The sequence below is a fragment of the Talpa occidentalis genome, unplaced genomic scaffold (assembly GCF_014898055.3).
Source record: "Talpa occidentalis isolate TD23 unplaced genomic scaffold, MPIMG_talOcc4v2.1 talOcc4.9, whole genome shotgun sequence".
NCBI classification, from domain to species: domain Eukaryota; kingdom Metazoa; phylum Chordata; class Mammalia; order Eulipotyphla; family Talpidae; genus Talpa; species Talpa occidentalis.
In genome coordinates, this window is record NW_023605305.1 from 8,094,500 (window position 1) to 8,112,431 (window position 17,932).

General features: G+C 42.6%; 1 protein-coding gene across 3 annotated transcripts in view; it reads left to right on the top strand.

The window, feature by feature from the left end:
- DDI2 (DNA damage inducible 1 homolog 2) overlaps positions 1-17,932 on the top strand; it is a 37,523-nt gene that overhangs the window by 9,922 nt on the left and 9,669 nt on the right. The window contains exons 3-9 of one of the 3 annotated variants that reach the window (XM_037501209.2): positions 23-259; positions 1,974-2,100; positions 5,060-5,187; positions 9,176-9,304; positions 12,510-12,613; positions 14,234-14,423; positions 17,145-17,207. In XM_037501209.2, the coding sequence (XP_037357106.1) occupies positions 23-259; positions 1,974-2,100; positions 5,060-5,187; positions 9,176-9,304; positions 12,510-12,613; positions 14,234-14,423; positions 17,145-17,161 (932 nt within the window). In that variant the 3' untranslated portion in view covers positions 17,162-17,207. Of the gene's footprint in view, positions 1-22; positions 260-1,973; positions 2,101-5,059; positions 5,188-9,175; positions 9,305-12,509; positions 12,614-14,233; positions 14,424-17,144; positions 17,208-17,932 lie in introns of those variants that run through there. The other 2 variants (XM_037501207.2, XM_037501208.2) reach the window with 2 other exon arrangements.

The window sequence follows — 17,932 nt, forward strand, 5'->3', positions numbered from 1 at the left end:
TTTGAATCGATTTTCCCAACAGATCTACCCCGAATAGACTTCCGTAGTATAGCTGTGCCTGGCACATCCAGCTCCCGGCAGCGCCAGCCACCAGGAGCACAGCAGCCCCACTCATCTCCTGGAGAAATAGCTTCATCTCCTCAGGGTTTGGACAATCCAGCCTTGCTCAGAGACATGTTGCTGGCCAACCCCCATGAGCTGTCCTTGCTGAAGGAACGCAACCCACCCCTGGCAGATGCTCTGCTCAGTGGAGATCTTGGTAAGCTCGTCCATCTGGCAGCCCCTCGAGCTGCCCTCAGGTGAAGGAGTTGTGGCACAGCTACTTCGGGAGAAATACGGAGAAACTCAAGCAACTGTTGTCTTCAACCCAGCATGTTGGTTTATTGAGCATACCAACTGGTCTGTGAGAGATAAACTAGTGCTGCTATCTAAAAGGCTGAGTTAACTGGCAGTAGCGATAAAACTTTAGGACTGCATACTGTTCTGAATCCCATAGACCAGCTCCCTTGTTTACAAGTTTGTCTTTTTGGCAGCACACAACCCAGGTACTGCTGTTTTAGCCTGTGTAGTTAGATCTGTCAATGAAAGAGAGCACCAGGAAACCAGCTGATGCCTGGTGAAATGCTTCTAGTTCCAAAAAACAGGTCCAGTAACATCAGCCTGTACAGCACAATCAACCCCTCCAGTCTCATCCACCCCAAATTTGACAGGTTGTTGCCAGCAGTTTGTTTGGAGCTGCATTTGAACCATTCTTTTAATAAACCAAAGATTTCTTTTTAGTTATCTTTTTTTTTTTGTGGGACCCTCGCCGGTGGCCAGGGAACGAACCGGCTCCGCAGAGGCTTCGGGCAGCCTCGCAGCCCAGCGCTCAACCACTGCGCCACCAGGGGAGGCCCTCTTTTTAGTTATCTTTATGAATAAAGTTTTCTTTGTAAATTTCTTCAATTTTACTCTTAGCTTATAAAGTTGTACTGATTAAATTTTAAAACCTAACAGACACTTAATAGTTCATTCCCCACAGTTGACCTTTTTCTTCACCACATTATTGAGGTCATTTTTTAAATTGAAGTAATATTTACATACAGAGAAATATGCAGATTCTAAATAGACAATTTGTTGCATTTTGACAGACTCATGTAACCACCACTCCCATCAAAATAGAGAGCATTTCTCTCCAGAAAGTTCTTGTGTTCTCTTCTAGCCAGCTTCTTCCTGATAGCATGATAGAGGAGTTTGCCTAGTTTTCAACCTCATGTAAATGGATTCATACAGTATCCTCTCTCGTGTCAGGCTGCTTTCACTCAGTGTTTTTTAGATTCATCCATTTTGTGTGTGCTAGTAGTTCACATGATCATTATCTTGGTTTCTTTAATGTCCAATGCAGCATATCTAATTGCCAAAGACCACGATGATGACACATGTCAAGTTTGTGCATGTAACTGCACCCTCATTTAAGAAATAGCAAAATAAAGGCTCATGTTGCAACATCTTAAAGCAAGCAATGTGTTTTCATTACTGACTTTCCTGCCTATTATCCTTCTGGTAATACAGAAAGGCTAGCAGTACTTTACGCTTAGTTTTTCTCCTTTAAGGCAGAGAGTGTTATAACGGAAATGGGGACTGCAGTGTTGTATCTTATTCCCAGGTAAAAGGATAATGGGGGAATGGCGAGGGGAGAGATAGTCATTCCCCACTGGTTTAAATGGAAAAGTCATCTCTGAGTACAACCAATATAATGAATAACTCCTTACTAGAATAAGTTATTTTTGCAAATACTTTCTTTACACTGAATTTAGCTCAGAAATTAGTCTTACTCAGAACGGAAAGTAAATGTAATTGCTCATTTGAAATAATTTTTAAGTCATCCTCTCTGTATCTCTTAAAGTTGTATTTTGAGAGGTTATGTGATGTGGGACAATATTAATAAAAATGAAAATATTGTGGTACTTAAGGTTTCCCCCTTATTTTTGTAGAGAAATTTTCCAGGGTCCTGGTGGAGCAGCAGCAGGATCGAGCCCGGAGAGAGCAAGAAAGAATTCGTCTCTTTTCTGCTGATCCATTTGATCTCGAAGCTCAGGCCAAGATAGAAGAGGATATAAGGTAATGACCCCTTTGCCTAAAAGTGTGGGGTTTCCAAGCACCGGTCATTTTGTGTTGGTTTGGAGTCAGCTTTTGAGGTCACTTCCTTATTTTGCATTTGCGATAGTAACGTCAGTCCTTTAGGTTATTCTCTTCTGTTTTCCTTGTGCTTTGACTCAGCATTACAAAGGTGCAGCTACCTAAATTAATGAACTTTTAAAGTTTTCATAAACGCTCCCTGACTAGCCCATCAATAAAGGGCCTCCAAGTAGAGATGACCCAGGACTGAGCTAAAGCCCTCAGCTGGTGAGCCTCCTGGGTTGGCCACACAGGCTGATTGAAATCTCTCCCCTTAGACGTATAAGCTCTGATCAATCTGGGGCTTGAACAGGATTGGATTAGTCAGCTGCCCAAAGGGAACCTTGTAGTCCTGAGTCTATTTTCCTTTTGCAATTCTTGCACTGGCCTCAGTGGATACACTGACTGCTGGACATTGCCAACTCCAATTTCTCCAGTGCTGTGGGTCTTTCCTGGAGTACAGTCTTACCTGCAGTAAAATCACATGAGAAGCTTAATACCTGGGCTCCACTCAAATCTTATGAATCAAAATCTACAAGGGTAGGGCACCCGCAGATATGATGCCATACCAACCTTGGTTCCTTACTAGCCACAAGCAGGACGTTGTTCTGTCACCCCCTCTGAATGTTGAAAAGAACAGCTGCCCCTCACAGTGCACCCTCACCCCAATTCAGTTTTTGTTGCAAATTGTGAAGGCCTTTGTATACAAGAACAACATAACTAATGATACTTTTGGGGTCTCTGTCATCATCCTTGAAAGAAATCTAACTTGGTTCTTATATTTTACTGCCAACTTAAAGTCAAATAATGTTTCTCTGACCACCTTAGAAATCAAAGAACAGTAATTCTAAGCCAGGATCAATTAATAGTCTTAGACCATTCTTAAGTGTTCCCATCAGTTGTGTCAGATATTAATGAATCTCTTTGAGAAACATCTCACTGATTAAATATACCCAGAGAAATAGGGGATAAAACTTGTGTTTTCTGAGCCAAACCATTTGCGGTTATATGGAAGATCTGACAATTTTCAAGAATAGCTTTGTTCAACCCAGGAAGCAGAAGCGGGGGAGGAGGGAGCGTGGAGAGGCATCGTAGCCAACCCTGGACACTGAGCTGTTGGAGACCAGCAGTGAAATGAAGCGTACCCAAAGGGCTTGTGGGGTGAAGGAAATGGGGTAATGCAGGCATTTAATGGGGAAAACCTGTGCCTCTGAAGAGGCACTGTGCACAAATCCCAGAGTAGCCAGGTTAACTGGTTCTAGCTCAGATTTTTTTTTTTCCTGAAAACTTATCTTGGAGTCACGTAAAGATGAGGAGTGCATAACTTATTTTAAGTTATTTCTGAATTTAATAATGTGGCCTAGGAGAAAAGTTGTGTGTTTATACGCCAAATGCCCATCATAGTACGCTATGATCACACGTTATATGCACACTGAGGTGTAACAGTGTGTGCGTTTGCCAGACTTGATCAAGCGTTCCTTTGACTTTCTGAGAAGCTTAGTATTTTACTACAGAATGACTGATAAAACCATGCCTTCAGTTGAGCCAGAGTATTACTAGCTAAAGGAAAGGTGCTACAGTTTAGGGCCAGAGTCAAACAAACTTTCCGTGCTGGGCCAGACAGTATCTATCCTAATCTTTTCAGGCCACATTCTCTCCAGTGCTCAGCACTGCCCCCGCAGCCCCGGGTCACACCCAGGATGGAAGTGAATGGTGAGCGTGGAGTTTCATAAACACTCACCGACACAGAGTGGGCTGTAGTTTGCCAATCACTTAGAGTTGTAATTTAGCCCCAAATCTTGGACCTTGTTCTGTTAATGTCCCAGTCTTCAGGTTCGCTGCCCAAGCTCTAGTCCATTTATGATCATGGAGTTTGGTGAGGATGTTGGGAATGAAGGTATGAGGTGTTAGAGTAAGCTGGAACTCTTCTTTCATATGCTTTTCTCATTGTAAGAATTAAAATAGGCCTCCCCAGTGGCGCAGTGGGTTGAGAGCAGTGCTGTGAAGCTGTCCGCAGCCTCTGCAGCACGGCAGACCTCTCCTGTCTCGCCTGCTGCTCCCCTCAGCAGTGTATTTCAACCAGTCTGCCTGTTCTGCTCCCCACTCTGTCTCTGGTGAATCCTCTCACCCTCCTGCATCTCTGGCCTGTACCCAAGTTCTTGTATAAAAATAAATCTTTTTAAAAAAAAAAGAATTAAAATATGTTCAGTTTTTGAAGAACTCATTTGATGTACCAGGTGAACTGTGATACATGTGCGTGTGTGTGTGTGTGTGTGTGTGTGGTTTAAGTGATAGGTAGATAGATACATGCATGTTTATTTTCTTCTTTAGATATATATAGTTTTGAGCATATATACTAGATGCTATATGCCTTTAAACAGTCTTATAATAGGGATTGTTTTCCTCATTTTACAGATTAGAAAACCCCCTTTTGGAGATTAAGCAGCAGATGTAGCACAAGCAGTTGAAACATCTGTGTATTATATTTGTAAACTTCTTAATACACTGTACATAGGACATTTACCCAGATACCCAATAAATCCTTGGTTAAAATTGGCACATTCATGCAGTTTTGACATTCTACAGGATAAAGAGAATTATCACCCTTACTCTCCAGAAGTTTATTTCCTATTTCTCAGCTTGTCAAAGGACTGTAATTGTTGGACATGAAGGTAATTTGTGTCCCTTTAGATTTTCTGCCCATTGGGTAATATCTCACTGCCTCCTGCTGAATCTGCCCTAATCCTGCTGCAGGGCAGAGCACCATTTCCCGTTACCGTGACTCAGCTGCTATGGTTGGCGCAAAAGATACGTACAAATCTGTTTTTAATGTTGTTACTTGAAACAGATTTCTCTTCATGGAAATGATGCTTTTAGTGTACCTGGTTTTGGTTTGTTACAGGCAACAGAACATTGAGGAAAACATGACAATAGCTATGGAAGAGGCTCCGGAAAGTTTTGGCCAAGTAGTGATGCTTTATATTAACTGCAAAGTGAATGGACATCCTGTGAAAGCCTTTGTTGACTCAGGTGACGTCTCCATCTTTTGTGTCTCTGTCTCTCCATCCAGTATTCTGACCTGACACAGGAAGACGGGGAGACTCTGGTGTCCATTAAGGACGCATTCGTCCTCTGGATGGCTAACTGGCAAGCCTGGCTGCTGTGGTTTCGCTTGCCAGTCTTTTATTGTTTAATTTTACTTTAATCATTTCTTAACTAGTTTTGTATTTTTCAGTGTCTACTTTATTTTCCTACCTCCCCTTACTTGGCATCCTGAATTTGTAGGATACCACTTAGAAATTAGGGAATAAAAATATTCCCAATATTGGGAAAAATAATTTAGAAAGAGGAGGAATAGAGAGTGTATTTCAAATATATAGTATTTGGTATATACACATTAAGTCCTCCTTCAGCCTGGCCTGTGTGCCAGCACATTGCAGGAGCTATGAGGGGGTAGAAGGGTCAGCGGGCAGGGAGCTTCAGATAATCCCCATGTTCCTTGGCACCTTTTCTCTTAGTAACTCACTGCTTTGGAAAGAGACCAGACCGAGCAGCACCATGTAAGTGTGATTGAGTGGTCTTTTGTGTCTTAATCCGGGCATCTCAGTCAAGACTGTAAGATAGGGTGAGTTCCTAGAATAGTAAAAGCCCCTGCGCAAGTAAATTTTCATCCATTTGTTCATCCACCAGCTTGAACCACATGCTTGGTTTCATCCATCTCCATCATGAAGTTTTTATGTAGAGATGCACAGCCTCCTGGGAGAAGTAAATCTGCTGATCACTCAGTTTTTTAAGTGTGTGTTGGGTGCCACCTGTAGGGCCTTGTGCCGAGCACCTCTGTGGGCCCCATATGAGTGAGACAAATACAGAAGAGGGCCTGACCTGGCTCTCTGCACTCGTTGAGCCCTTGGTGCAAGTGCCAAGCACCGTGTTGGGTCCTCAGGGTGTGTCTTACTCGATTTCATTTAATTCTAGGGAATCCATAGAAGCCATGTTCTACTATTACCCTACTATTACGTTTTACAGATGAGGTAGTTTAGATGTAGAGAAGTAAAGTCATTTTTTTTTTTTAGGCATACACAATTCATGAGTGGTGGACAGGATTCAGCCTCGATCTGTGTAGAACTCGGGTGCATGTTGGATGAACCTAGATACCACATTCTCAGCTTGAGGTGCTCAGGCATGGCCTCCCTAAGGAGAAGATATTTGAACTAGGCTTTCTTCCTGGGCAGAGGATTGGGGCTTGGAGCTGAGGAAAGATGGAGAGCAGAGAAAGGGGCTTCTCTCAACCTGGGGTTACTTATGTTTCACATCAGTAAATAGCTGTGGGGAGCAGTGAGGGGAGGGAGGAAGAAGAGAGAACTGCCTTCCCACATGTTCTTTTCCTTCATTATTTCTGGGCCTTCTTGAATCTGACCTTCTTCAAATGTCAAGAGCTTTCAGTGCCTCTAACTCTAACACCTACAGTGAAGAACAGGAAGTGCCTGGGGTGAAAACCAAATGGGCCTCCCGATGCAGCTGCAGGGCCTGTCTGCAGTGGAGAAACATGGTGTGTCCCTTGAGTGGAAGTGCTCAGTAGGAGTTGGGAAGAACAAGAGAAGAGGAAGAGGAGAGGGGATGGAAATCAGGGAGGGGGTGAACTGACCCCCAACAGGCCATATGGGGACATGCAGGATGTGCATCTGCCAGCCCAGGAGCCAGGCTTCACCCGACCCTGCTGTAGTGATACCTTGATCTTGGACTTACAGCTTCCAGAACTGTGAGAAATAAATTCCTATTGCTTAAAAACAAAACAAAAACCAGGGAGTATTGGAGTTGAAAAGGAGGAGAGCGATCAGCAGAAAGCACTGGCAGTTGGGGAGGAGAGAAGCAGGGCTTGAGCTGGGCCTTAAAGCCTGAATGGAAGCCAGAGAAAGTGATGGGTAAGGGCCTCTCTGGGAGGCTCAGAGTGTGTCACAGGCAAAGGGTAAGGTGGAGGGCTTAATAAAAGCTGGGGTCTGAGTCAGTTCAGCTGCTGTAATAAAACCCAACACCGATTTCTCATACTTCTGGAGTCTGGTGCGTCCAGGATCAGGGCACAACCATATTCTGTGGTTAAGGATCTCCCTGATTGTTAGATGACTGTGTTTTCTCTGTCCTCACATGGGGAAGGGCAAGGGTACACCCTGGGGCCTCTCATAAGGGCACTAACCTCACTCGTGAGGCCCCACCGCATGACCTCCCAGAAGCCCCACTTCCTAATGCCCCTCACATTGGGTGAGGTTTTGACACAGGGAACATACTCAGTCTGTAGCAGCTGGAAATAGTTGGGCCAGGATATGGTGGACTCTGAGGCGGTGGTGATGTGTTTGAAACTGATCTTAAAGGTAGGATCCATGGAGGATTTTTGAGCAGATGCATAATGGATCTGAAGAAGGTAGTACTTGAAGAGTACTGGAGGCAGTGACAGTTCTGGAAAATTCTGTGCCCTAGGGGTCAGAAATGTTTCCCTGCTTGAAAAAAAAGTATGTGGAGTGGTTTGGAAACCACAGAAGTCATTCACCCACTGGTCAGGGGATTAGAGTATGAGTGAGTCTGACTACTGTGCTTAGAAGGAGGGAGGTAAGAAATAGCAGATACTGCACTGAATTTATTAACAGGATTGGAACAGATTTGAGAGAGGGGAAATGACTAAAAGAAGGAATGAAGGCCTTCCTGATGGCGCAAGGAGTTAAGTCTTTAGCACTATCAAGCTATCAGCAGCCACTGCAACATGAGTTCGATCCCTGGCCAGGGAGCCGACCCACATGGCGTAGCAGACCCCTCCTGTCTCCCCGCTGCTCCCCTCAGCAGTGTATTTTGGTAGATCCTCCTGTTCTGCTCCCCACTCTGTCTCTAGTGAATCTTCTTACACCACCCCACCCCACCCCACCCCTGCACCTCTGGCTTACACCTCAGTTCTTGTATGCAGAAGTAAATAAAAATAAATCTTAAGGGCCTCCCCTGGTGGCGTAGGCGGTTGAACACAGCGCCGTGAAGCTGTCTGCAGCCTCTGCAGTCCAGGTTCGATGCCGGCCAGCCAACAAGATACCCACATGGCGCGGGAGACCTTTCTGTTTCACCCACTGCTCCCGTGTATTTCAGTCAGTCTGCCTGTTCTGCTCCCGGCTCTGTCTCCGGTGAATTCTCTCACCCTCCTGCACATCTGGCCTGTACCCCAGTTCTTGTATGCATGAATAAATAAATTTTTAAAAATTAAAAAAAAAAATCTTTTAAAAAAAAAAGAATGAAAAGTGAACAATGCCAGAGTTTTATGATTGCAAGAAAATAATTCCATTGGCAGAGAGAGATCCAAAGTGAAGTTACTTGGGGAGAAAGAAATTGATACCTGTTGACTCTAAGATAGAAATGTTCAGCACACAGGAATGTGGAGCTACAGTCCAAGGGAGAGACTAGGACTGGGGGTTAAGATCAGTGTGTCTTCTGCTCAGGCCCAGCCTGACTCTCCTGTGTGGGTGAGTACAGGTAACTGGGAGAAAAAAAACCCTATATGTCCTCTTCCTGAAAGGGGGGAAGGTTTAATGGTTGGAGTAGAGAATGGGACATAAAGTTCCAATATTCGACCACAGGATGTATTTTCAGCCGATAAAATTCAGTGTCCCAGAGTTTCAAATAAAAATAACTTGCCACAGTGTCAAAAGATGAAAAAAATGAGTGTAAAGTAATATTTAGTGTTTCCACCTGTGGCCATTGTTAGACATTTTGGAAATTCCAGATAGTTTTGCTTTCTATTGGTAGTTTAATTATTATATTTAAACATTCTTTCAGTGTCACGGTTTTACACTACGTTTCAGGTGCCCGTGTGGAACTAACAGTTGAATTAAGGTGGCAGGAAATCTACTAGGCAGTAATAATTTTACACAGACAAAAGGCTTGGGGGGTGTACTTGCTTTCTGCCCTGTACTTAATGCTACATTTTTAATCTTGTCACCAAAGTGGATTTTTGTTTTTATTGTCTGATGTTTTCTTCTGCCTCCAGGTGCCCAGATGACTATTATGAGCCAGGCTTGTGCAGAAAGGTGTAATATAATGAGACTGGTGGACCGTCGGTGGGCAGGGATTGCCAAAGGAGTAGGCACCCAGAAGATTATTGGAAGGGTACATTTAGGTGAGTGAAAGACACTGGGAATCTGTAGGGTAGTGATTTTTTTTTTTTTAAGTTTCTTTTGGATGAGTACATCTGACTCAGCAAGTCTAACCCCTAGAATTTTTAAATCCTATATTCTACCAAGCAATGCTAGTACATGTTTTTGTTGATTACAGGCAGCATCATTCTGTGAAATTCTATTTCCTGCTCTTCAGAGACAATTGCTTTTTCAACTATTTTAGCTGACTTCCTTTGGTACTTATCTTCATATTTCTAAATAACATGTTCTTAGTGCTATCTGCCAGTTTGACTGTATTATAGACTATTGAGAGCTGAGCTATCTAATTGAAAATGATTGCTTTTCCTTTCATGTCTAGTTTTCATTTTTCTCAGAATTAATTATTGTGGGTTTTTTTGTTGTCGTTGGTTTTTCCTGGTAAGGAAAAGTCCCCAGATTTCCCTAGTTGTGTTCTCTCCTTTTTATACATCTCACCAGTTGAAGACTCTTGCAGCTCCTAGACAGGTGGCGCGCACGGCTGCTTTCCAGCTGTTGTTTTGGCCTCTCCTGTGACTGTGTCCTGAAGATGCCACCCCACGGGCCTTAAGTCAGATTACATGAGTCCCATTCTCTGCTCTTCCCCCCCCCCCATTTTGTTCCTTGGTTTTTTAGTGTACATCTGTTAGTAACTTCCTAAGAAAAAGTGCATGGAAGTAATTTGAGTCCTTACATATCAGAACATATAATTTTTCCCCCTGAATTCCACCAGTTTTGACTAAGTTGGAAATAATTTTCCTTCACAATTTTTGTCAATGTTGCTGTGGAGAAGCTATCTGGTTGCTATTGATCCTTTATGTGAAAGGTTTATTTTCCATTTCCAAAGCTTGTAAAATCTTCTCTTTGACCTTTATGTTTTGAAATTGCGTAATGGTGTGTCTGAATGAGGCTCTCTTTTTGTCCACTCTGCTGGGTACCTTTCAGTCTGGGAAAAATGACTCTGATGATTTCCTTCCTGTTGGGGTGTCTGTTACTCACGTAGGATAATCTCCTACCCTAGACTTGTCCTTGTGTTCTTGGTTTTGTTGTTTCTTGTGAGATTTCAGTTTTACCTTCCAGCATCTCTTTCTTAAGTTTTGTGTTTGTCTTTCATGTTAGATGGTTTTCTCAAAAGTCTGGGGATTCCCAACCTCTGCTCTTTCTGAAAAGGACACCAAAAGACTGAAGATTGCTTGGGCAGCCTTAGCGATTATGGCTGTGAGTGATCTGGAAATTGGGAGGAAGAGAAAGTGTCTCAGTAAACTTAATCCCCCTAGTGTTCAATTAGGTTGTTGAGTCCCTGTCTTCCTCCATGCCTACCTCTATTACGAGGGCCTCTGTTTCCCCCTGCTGAGAAAACAAACCCCCAATCTACTGTTGAGATGAAGGTAGATAATTACCTGGCTGACCAGAGTGCAGGAGGGAAACCCCAAGAGATAACTATGTCTACTTTTATACCACCTCTACCCCTGTTTGCAGAAGTACTTGTTTTGGCCAGTTCATAAGCCTCTTGGAAGATCTGTGTTAATGACTGGGTTGTTTCTGGGTTTTTCTTATGTCTTATGTCATCTACTTTCTGAGATTCCCAAAGATTGTATTTAGGTTGTCCCCTTCATGGTTTTTGGCCTTAAATTTCATACACTGATAAAGCATTCTGGAAAATGATTCAATGACACCCAGCAAAGTTGAGCCTAATGCCTCCTAGGACTCCCTGGTTCCACTTCCTGGAATGCACCTTCAAGAAACCCATAGTCCATGGCAGACCAGGAGACACGAACTAGCATAGTCATGGTAGTGTCTGCCTATGACAGCAGAATCTGAAAGTTACCTTTGAAGTCCCATAGCAGTGGATGGACAGCTCTGTCATGCTAGCCTAGATAGGCAGCACTCGAAGGGGTGACTCAGAGTGAAAGAGAGCCACATACGCCTGTAGAGAAATATCTCAAGATAGTTTTTGAGTAAAAGAAAGTTGGAGAAACACAAAACTATTTACAAAATGTAATGTAGAAATCATACAAAATTATAAGAACCAGGAGGAAAGCTGGGAATGATTAGTACGAATAACAGGAGAGTTGGCGGGTGGAGGAAGCAAAGACTAAGTGTGACCCACAGTACATTCAGGAGGTTTCACAGGGTCCTATTTCTTAAGCTGGGAAATAGATGCATGGATGCTAACTTTATTATGCTTTATATGCTCTTTTGTCAGTAAGATATATTTAGTAATAATAAAATCTGTTTTTAATCTTACATATGAAAAGGAGTAATGGAGGAAAAGAGACAGCAGGAGGCTACAAGCAGACAGAGGTCTTGATGTTGTCTCTGGTTTGGCAAATGGAAGCTTGTTATGAGTGGCAGTGATAAACCATTTGCTTTTTGAAGCCTAATTAAAAAGGTTAAATATGTACAGATTTTGTTTCTCTTTTAGAAAACCTTTTTTAAAAACAAGATTTATTTATGCCTGCATACGAGAGCTGGGGTATAGGCCGGAGGTGAGGGAATTCACCAGAGACAGAGTGGGGAGCAGAACAGATGGACTGACTGAAATATACGGCTGAAGGGAGCAGCAGGTGAGACAGGAGAGGTCTGCTGCGCCATAGGAAGCAAGTGGTTAACGTTGGAGGAGTTGGTGTCTCTCTTCTTTATTTGTTTATGCATAGAAGAACTGGAGGTACAGACCAGAGGTTCAGGGGGTGAGATGATTCACCAGAGACAGAATGGGAAACAGAACAGGTGGATCTACTGAAACACCCTGCTGGGGGGAGCAGAGGGCAAGGTAGGAAAGGTCTGCTGTGCCATGTGGGTCAGCTCCTTGATCGGAAATCGAACTCATGCTGCAGTGGCTGGTGACTGATTGGCAGCCTTGAGACTTAGCCCCTGTGCCACCAGGGAGGCCCTGGTGTCTCTTTTTTTATCCTTAATGCCAACTTTCCTCATCTGCTGAGCATGTGAGCAGCACACACCAAGCCAGATATCCCAGGCTGTAGTTGTGGCTGATGAGCTTCATAAGCTGGAGCCTTCATTGACTTTTTGGAACTGTCATTGGTCTCACCAGATTTTCATTCTTAAGTCACCTGTTCGCATCTTTTGCCTTGACTTTGATTGCAGGAAGCAAGGCACAGAATGATAAATACATTTACAAGCCTTCTCTGGCAGAAATCAACAACCTTTTTCTCTTTTTTTCATGTACTTTAGCTCAGGTTCAAATTGAAGGTGATTTCCTGGCGTGTTCCTTCTCTATTCTTGAGGAGCAGCCCATGGACATGCTTCTGGGGCTGGACATGCTGAAGCGGCATCAGGTAATTAAGAGCTTCCCCTTCTTGTGCTGGCCCTTCCTGTATTGTGTGGGTGGTTAGCATGTCATTCTCAGCACCACACCATGGCTGTGCATACCAGAAAACTAAGAAGTGTGCTTCTTAAACCTGTGAATGAATGTCTGTGGTTGATGATGTAGCCATACAAGATTTGAAATCATCTGTCAGTAGAAATAGAATATGATCTTGTGAAATCTCTCTGGATCTGTTAAATCTTGCCATCTGTTTTAAGATTATAATGGGTACTTTGGTTCCCTTGTGTAATTTTTTATTTCTAATTAGAACTCAAGTGATTTTTTTTTTTTTTTCTGATGGGAGCTATAAACAACACAATGATGATTTTATTGGAAGTTTGGTAAATGCTTAGTAACTGGTCAAACAATACTTAGGAAGAAATTGTGCATAAGATCTTGGAGTAGAAATCTTGTACAAGAAGAATGATATCGAAGCCTCTCTGGTGGTGCAAGGGATAAGCACTGCACTATGAAACAATCTACAGACTCTGCAGCACGAGTTTGATCCCCAGCTGGCCAGGAAGCAACCCACATGGCGAAGCAGACCTCTCCTGTCTCTCCCAGTGCTCCCCTCAGCAGTGTGTTTCAGTCAGTCTGCCTGTTCTGCTCCTCACTCTGTCTCTGGTGAATCCTCTCACCCCCTGGATCTCTGGCCTGTACCCCCAGCTCTTGTGTGCATAAATAAATAAATCTTAAAAAAAAATGATATCGAAGTAATAAATTCATTTGCAGTGATACTGTCATTTCTACTCTGTTTTTTGTTTTTGTTTTCTTTTTTGCATAGAACAACTGGGGTGTAGGCCAGAGGTATGGGGGGTGAAAAGATTCACCAGAGACAGAATGGGGAATAGAACAGGTGGATCTCCTGAAATACACTGCTGAGGGGAGCAGCAGGCAAGCCAGGAGAGGTCCGCTGCGCCATATGTGGATTAGCTCCCTGCCTTGGGATCAAACTCAAGCCACAGTGGCTGACCATAGCCTGATAGCTGAGACTTTAACCCCTGCACCACCAGGAAGGCCCATGAATGTGTATTACATTTAAATTCAGAAATGGGGCCTCCTTGGACGTGCAGGGGTTAAAGACAAGTGCTGTCAAGCTGTCGCCAACCACTGCAGCATGAGTTTGATCCCTGGCCAGGGAGCTAACCCACATGGCACGGCGGCAGACCTCTCCTGTCTCCCCACTGCTCCCCTCAGCAGTGTATTTCAGTAAATATGCCTGTTCTGCTCTTTATACACTCTGTCTTTGGTGAATCCTCTCACCTCTGGCCACACCCCAGTTCTTGTATGCTTAAATAAATAAATCTTTAAAAAAAATAAAAAATTCAGAAATGAACAGATGTTGTGTTAAACAAAAATTATATAAACTATATCCTGCAAAGATTATTCTACTACAAAGTTTGAATGTTTAAGAAGTTCTAAATTCACAATATCATATAGATGAAAGTTTAAGTATTTTCAGATAAGTAGTTCTTTTTGAACCACCTGTATCAGTGTTGCTCTTTGCAAATAGAGTTTTAAATTCAGGATTCTTATTTTTCTGCATTGCATATTATGTGCTATCATCAGTCTTTTGTTTCTTCCTTCTAAGTGTTCCATCGACCTCAAGAAAAATGTCCTGGTGATTGGCACTACAGGCTCACAGACCACCTTCCTTCCTGAGGGAGAGTTGCCAGAGTGTGCCCGGTTGGCATATGGGGCTGGGAGAGAGGAGGTGCGACCCGAGGAGATTGCAGATCAAGAACTAGCAGAAGCCCTTCAAAAATCTGTAGAGGATGCAGGTACTGGGAATGGCCGAACTTTTGAATAAATACCCTTCTTGTTGGTGGGTAAGCCAGAGGACCACAAGCTTCAGAGAGACTCAGTCCTTTCTAGCTCATTGGTCTCATTGTCCTGTCTATTGATGTGTTTCTTGTCCTCTTACCACCTTTCCCATCTCCAGATTGGATCAAGGCAAACTCCATGTCTCACCAGGTCAAGAAACAGCAGTCTGTCGCTGTGTGCTGTGTAGATTGGGGAGTTAGTTACTTAAGCACATTTTAGTAGACTTCCTAAAAGTTTGTGTCTTTCTCTTCTCTAAAGAAATTTGTAGCAGTAAGCAGATATTTCCTTTTGAACTCAACAGTATTTCTCTGAAATTTTCTTTTCCTTGTCTTAGACCATTTACTTTGAAGGGGGATGTATTGTTGTGACTTAGCAGCCCTAAAATTTTTAAAAGCTACTGAAAGTGATATTAACAAAGACAGAAGAACCAATAACAAGAAAAAATAATTCAACATTAATCAAAATAAAGTGTTTGTGCTGTTAATGAAATCACAGTAGTGTATCATCGAGCCAAAATAGAATAGTATATAGATTTGAAATGAAACTACCTAATACTTTTTTTTCTGTCTCAGTTGTAGTTTTTTTAAAGACCAAACCAAATAATCTAGGGACACAGTTTTGCTGAAATTACACTTACTTGGCTAATTTACCCCCATCTACTACAGAACAGTAGTTCTGGGTGTGTTGTCTAAAGCTGATGAAAACTGTGAAGTTTGGTTTACCTTAAAGTTTTGAGCTGTAAATATTCGTCGTGACTAACATCACACATTGCATATTTTCTGGTATAATAAATTTTGTTAGCTATGAAGTTGAAGGAATAACTTGTTCTTTTGGGGAAAAAAAAGGGGGGGAGCTTTAAAGGTAAGCATCCCTGGGCCTCCCCGGTGGCGCAGCGGGTTGAGCGCCACGCTGTGAAGCTGTCCGCAGCCTCTCCAGCGTGGGTTCGATTCCCACATGGTGCATGGCAGACCTCTCCTGCCTTGCCCTCTGATCCCCTCAGCAGTGTCTTCGGTCCTTTTGCTTGTTCTGCTCCCCGCTCTGTCTCTGGTGAATTCTCTCACCCTCCTGCGCCTCTGACTGTACCCCAGTTCTTGTATAAATAAATAAATCTTACATAAAATTGTTTTAAAAAAAATAAAGGTAAGCAGCCCTATTTTGCCCCTATCACTGGACAGCATCGAGAGGCCTAGCCTTGAGCCACTGTGAAGCACACTTGAGTTGCAAATGGAGTTTTCCAAACTGGTGTTGTCCAGAATGTACTCCACTACACCTGTTGGCCCAAATATTCATTTAAAGTACTTACGTGTGGGCCTCGCCCGTGGCGCTGCGTAGTGAAGCTGTCCGCAACCTCTGCAGCACAGGTTCAATTCCTGGACAGCCAGGGAGAAACCCACATGACATGGCAGACCTCTCCTCTCTCTCGCCCACTGCTCCCCTCAGCAGTGTCTTCAGTCCATCTGCCTGTTCTGCTCCCCACTCTCTCTGGTGAATTTTCTCACCCTCCCGTGCCTCTGGCCTGTAGCCCAGTGCTTGTATGGATAAATAAATCTTTAAAAAATAAAAATAAATAAAGTACTTAAGTGTGACTTAAGTATCTTGTAGGAAAGGGAGAATTTTGAATAGCCACACAGAACCTAAATTAAGTTTCTAATCTTGCCTGCAAGGCAAGCTTAAATGAGTCTGCCATACCTTCCTAAAGGACTTACTTTTTTAACTTGTTTGTCCACTTAGTCATAATACTATGTATTAATTAAATGAGGCTCTGTTACCATATCATGAAATCCATTTTCCCTCCACAGTTTTGGTGCTTCTGTTTGAAAACACTAATTGATGGTAGCAATGCATTCTAACCTACTAACATTTACCCTCTTTTTACCTTCTTTTAATGAAAAGGAAATTAAAATAGAAACCACAATTGTTTTTCAAGCATAGTAAAGGGGATGTAACATTTCCAAAGGATTAGCAGGAAATGGCTCTTAACCTGGGTGACCTTTTGTTACTGACAATGTGTGGCTTGAGCTAATTTTTGTAATGTTTAGTTAGTGAAACAGTTCTCTAACGTCATGTCCTAGTTGTTTGAAACATCGACTTTCTAGTATCATCAAAATAAAAACTCAATGTAGTAGATGGAAAGTAGTTTTACTAGAAGCTGTTTATTTGATGGATATTTTATACCAAAGTGTCTTGTCTTTTCTACCAACTGAAAAATAATTTGGACTAGTAACTGTAGCTGACATGTTTTCTAAAACCTAATTAAAAGACAAAGAATTTAAGCCAGGATAGATAATCAGGTTTGGTTTGTTTTTCTTCTAAAAATAAATCTCATATGAAAAGGAAATTTGGAAAGTGACTGTTATATGAGATCCTGCACCCTGCGATTCTGTCTGCAGGTCTCCTGTTCCCATCTGTCCCAGGTGTTTGCTGTGCGGGTGCTCAAAATTAATTTCTTTCCAAGTTCTAGTGAAAATCTGTTGAAATTGACATACTGCTTCATGTACATAAGAGAATGAAAGAAACTGACAAATAGTTGGATGTCCAAATTACAGCCACATCCCCCAACTTTGACACTACCAGTGCTTGATTTTAAAGCTGGCAAAGGAATGGAGACTATAACCCTGCATGCTGTGTGGTTTGCGTTGTTAACCCAAGTTTGCTTGTCTGTTTCCTAATTCAAACAGAGCGTCAGAAGCCATGATGCATGTAGTGTGTGTGTACTGCAGCTGGAGTGGGCCCCAGACCAGGTATTTATAGACAACACGTTAAGCCTTCCATCCAGTCCGTCGTCTATGGTCTGAAAGTCTCTGTATCTACAGCAGTTTTGGAATTTAGTTTCTGTCATTCACCACTTCACCTTATTTAATCTAGTTACAACTAGCCTGCGTATATGTTTGTATATGGCCATACATACATATCTAAATGTAATTTCCTACTTAAAATTGTTTCAAGATATTAAAACTGTTCAAGGGCAAAAGATTCCAGAAAAAAACTGTCTCCATCTAACCATTGTTATTATCAAATCAAGAATGTCAACATCACAGCACTCTTATTGGTGATAACTGTGTTGTTTGGGATTTTACAAGTCCCTTTCTTCGAAAAACTGGAAGTCCTTTTTTCACATTGCTGCATACAACCGCCTGGAGTTACAGAGGGCCAGGCGTTTTCATTCTGTTGAAGAAGAACTGGAAACTCAGGCCAAATGACATGTACAGGTACACTAAAGTCGGTAGCATTTTATTCCCCGACACCACAAGCTGAGAGTTTGCTTTTCTCTCTGTCCCTAGCCTGGCAGGTTTTCCACAGAATGTGCTGTTTAGTTTGCTGTCCCTGTATGTGAATGTGGTAAATCTCAGCTTGGGTATATGGGCTGATTTATCAAGAGGAAGAAAGGTGGTCTTTTAAAGTGTCAACCTGGAAATTTATAGGGATTTGCAGGCTGGTTGTAATTAGATACATGGGATTTAATTTC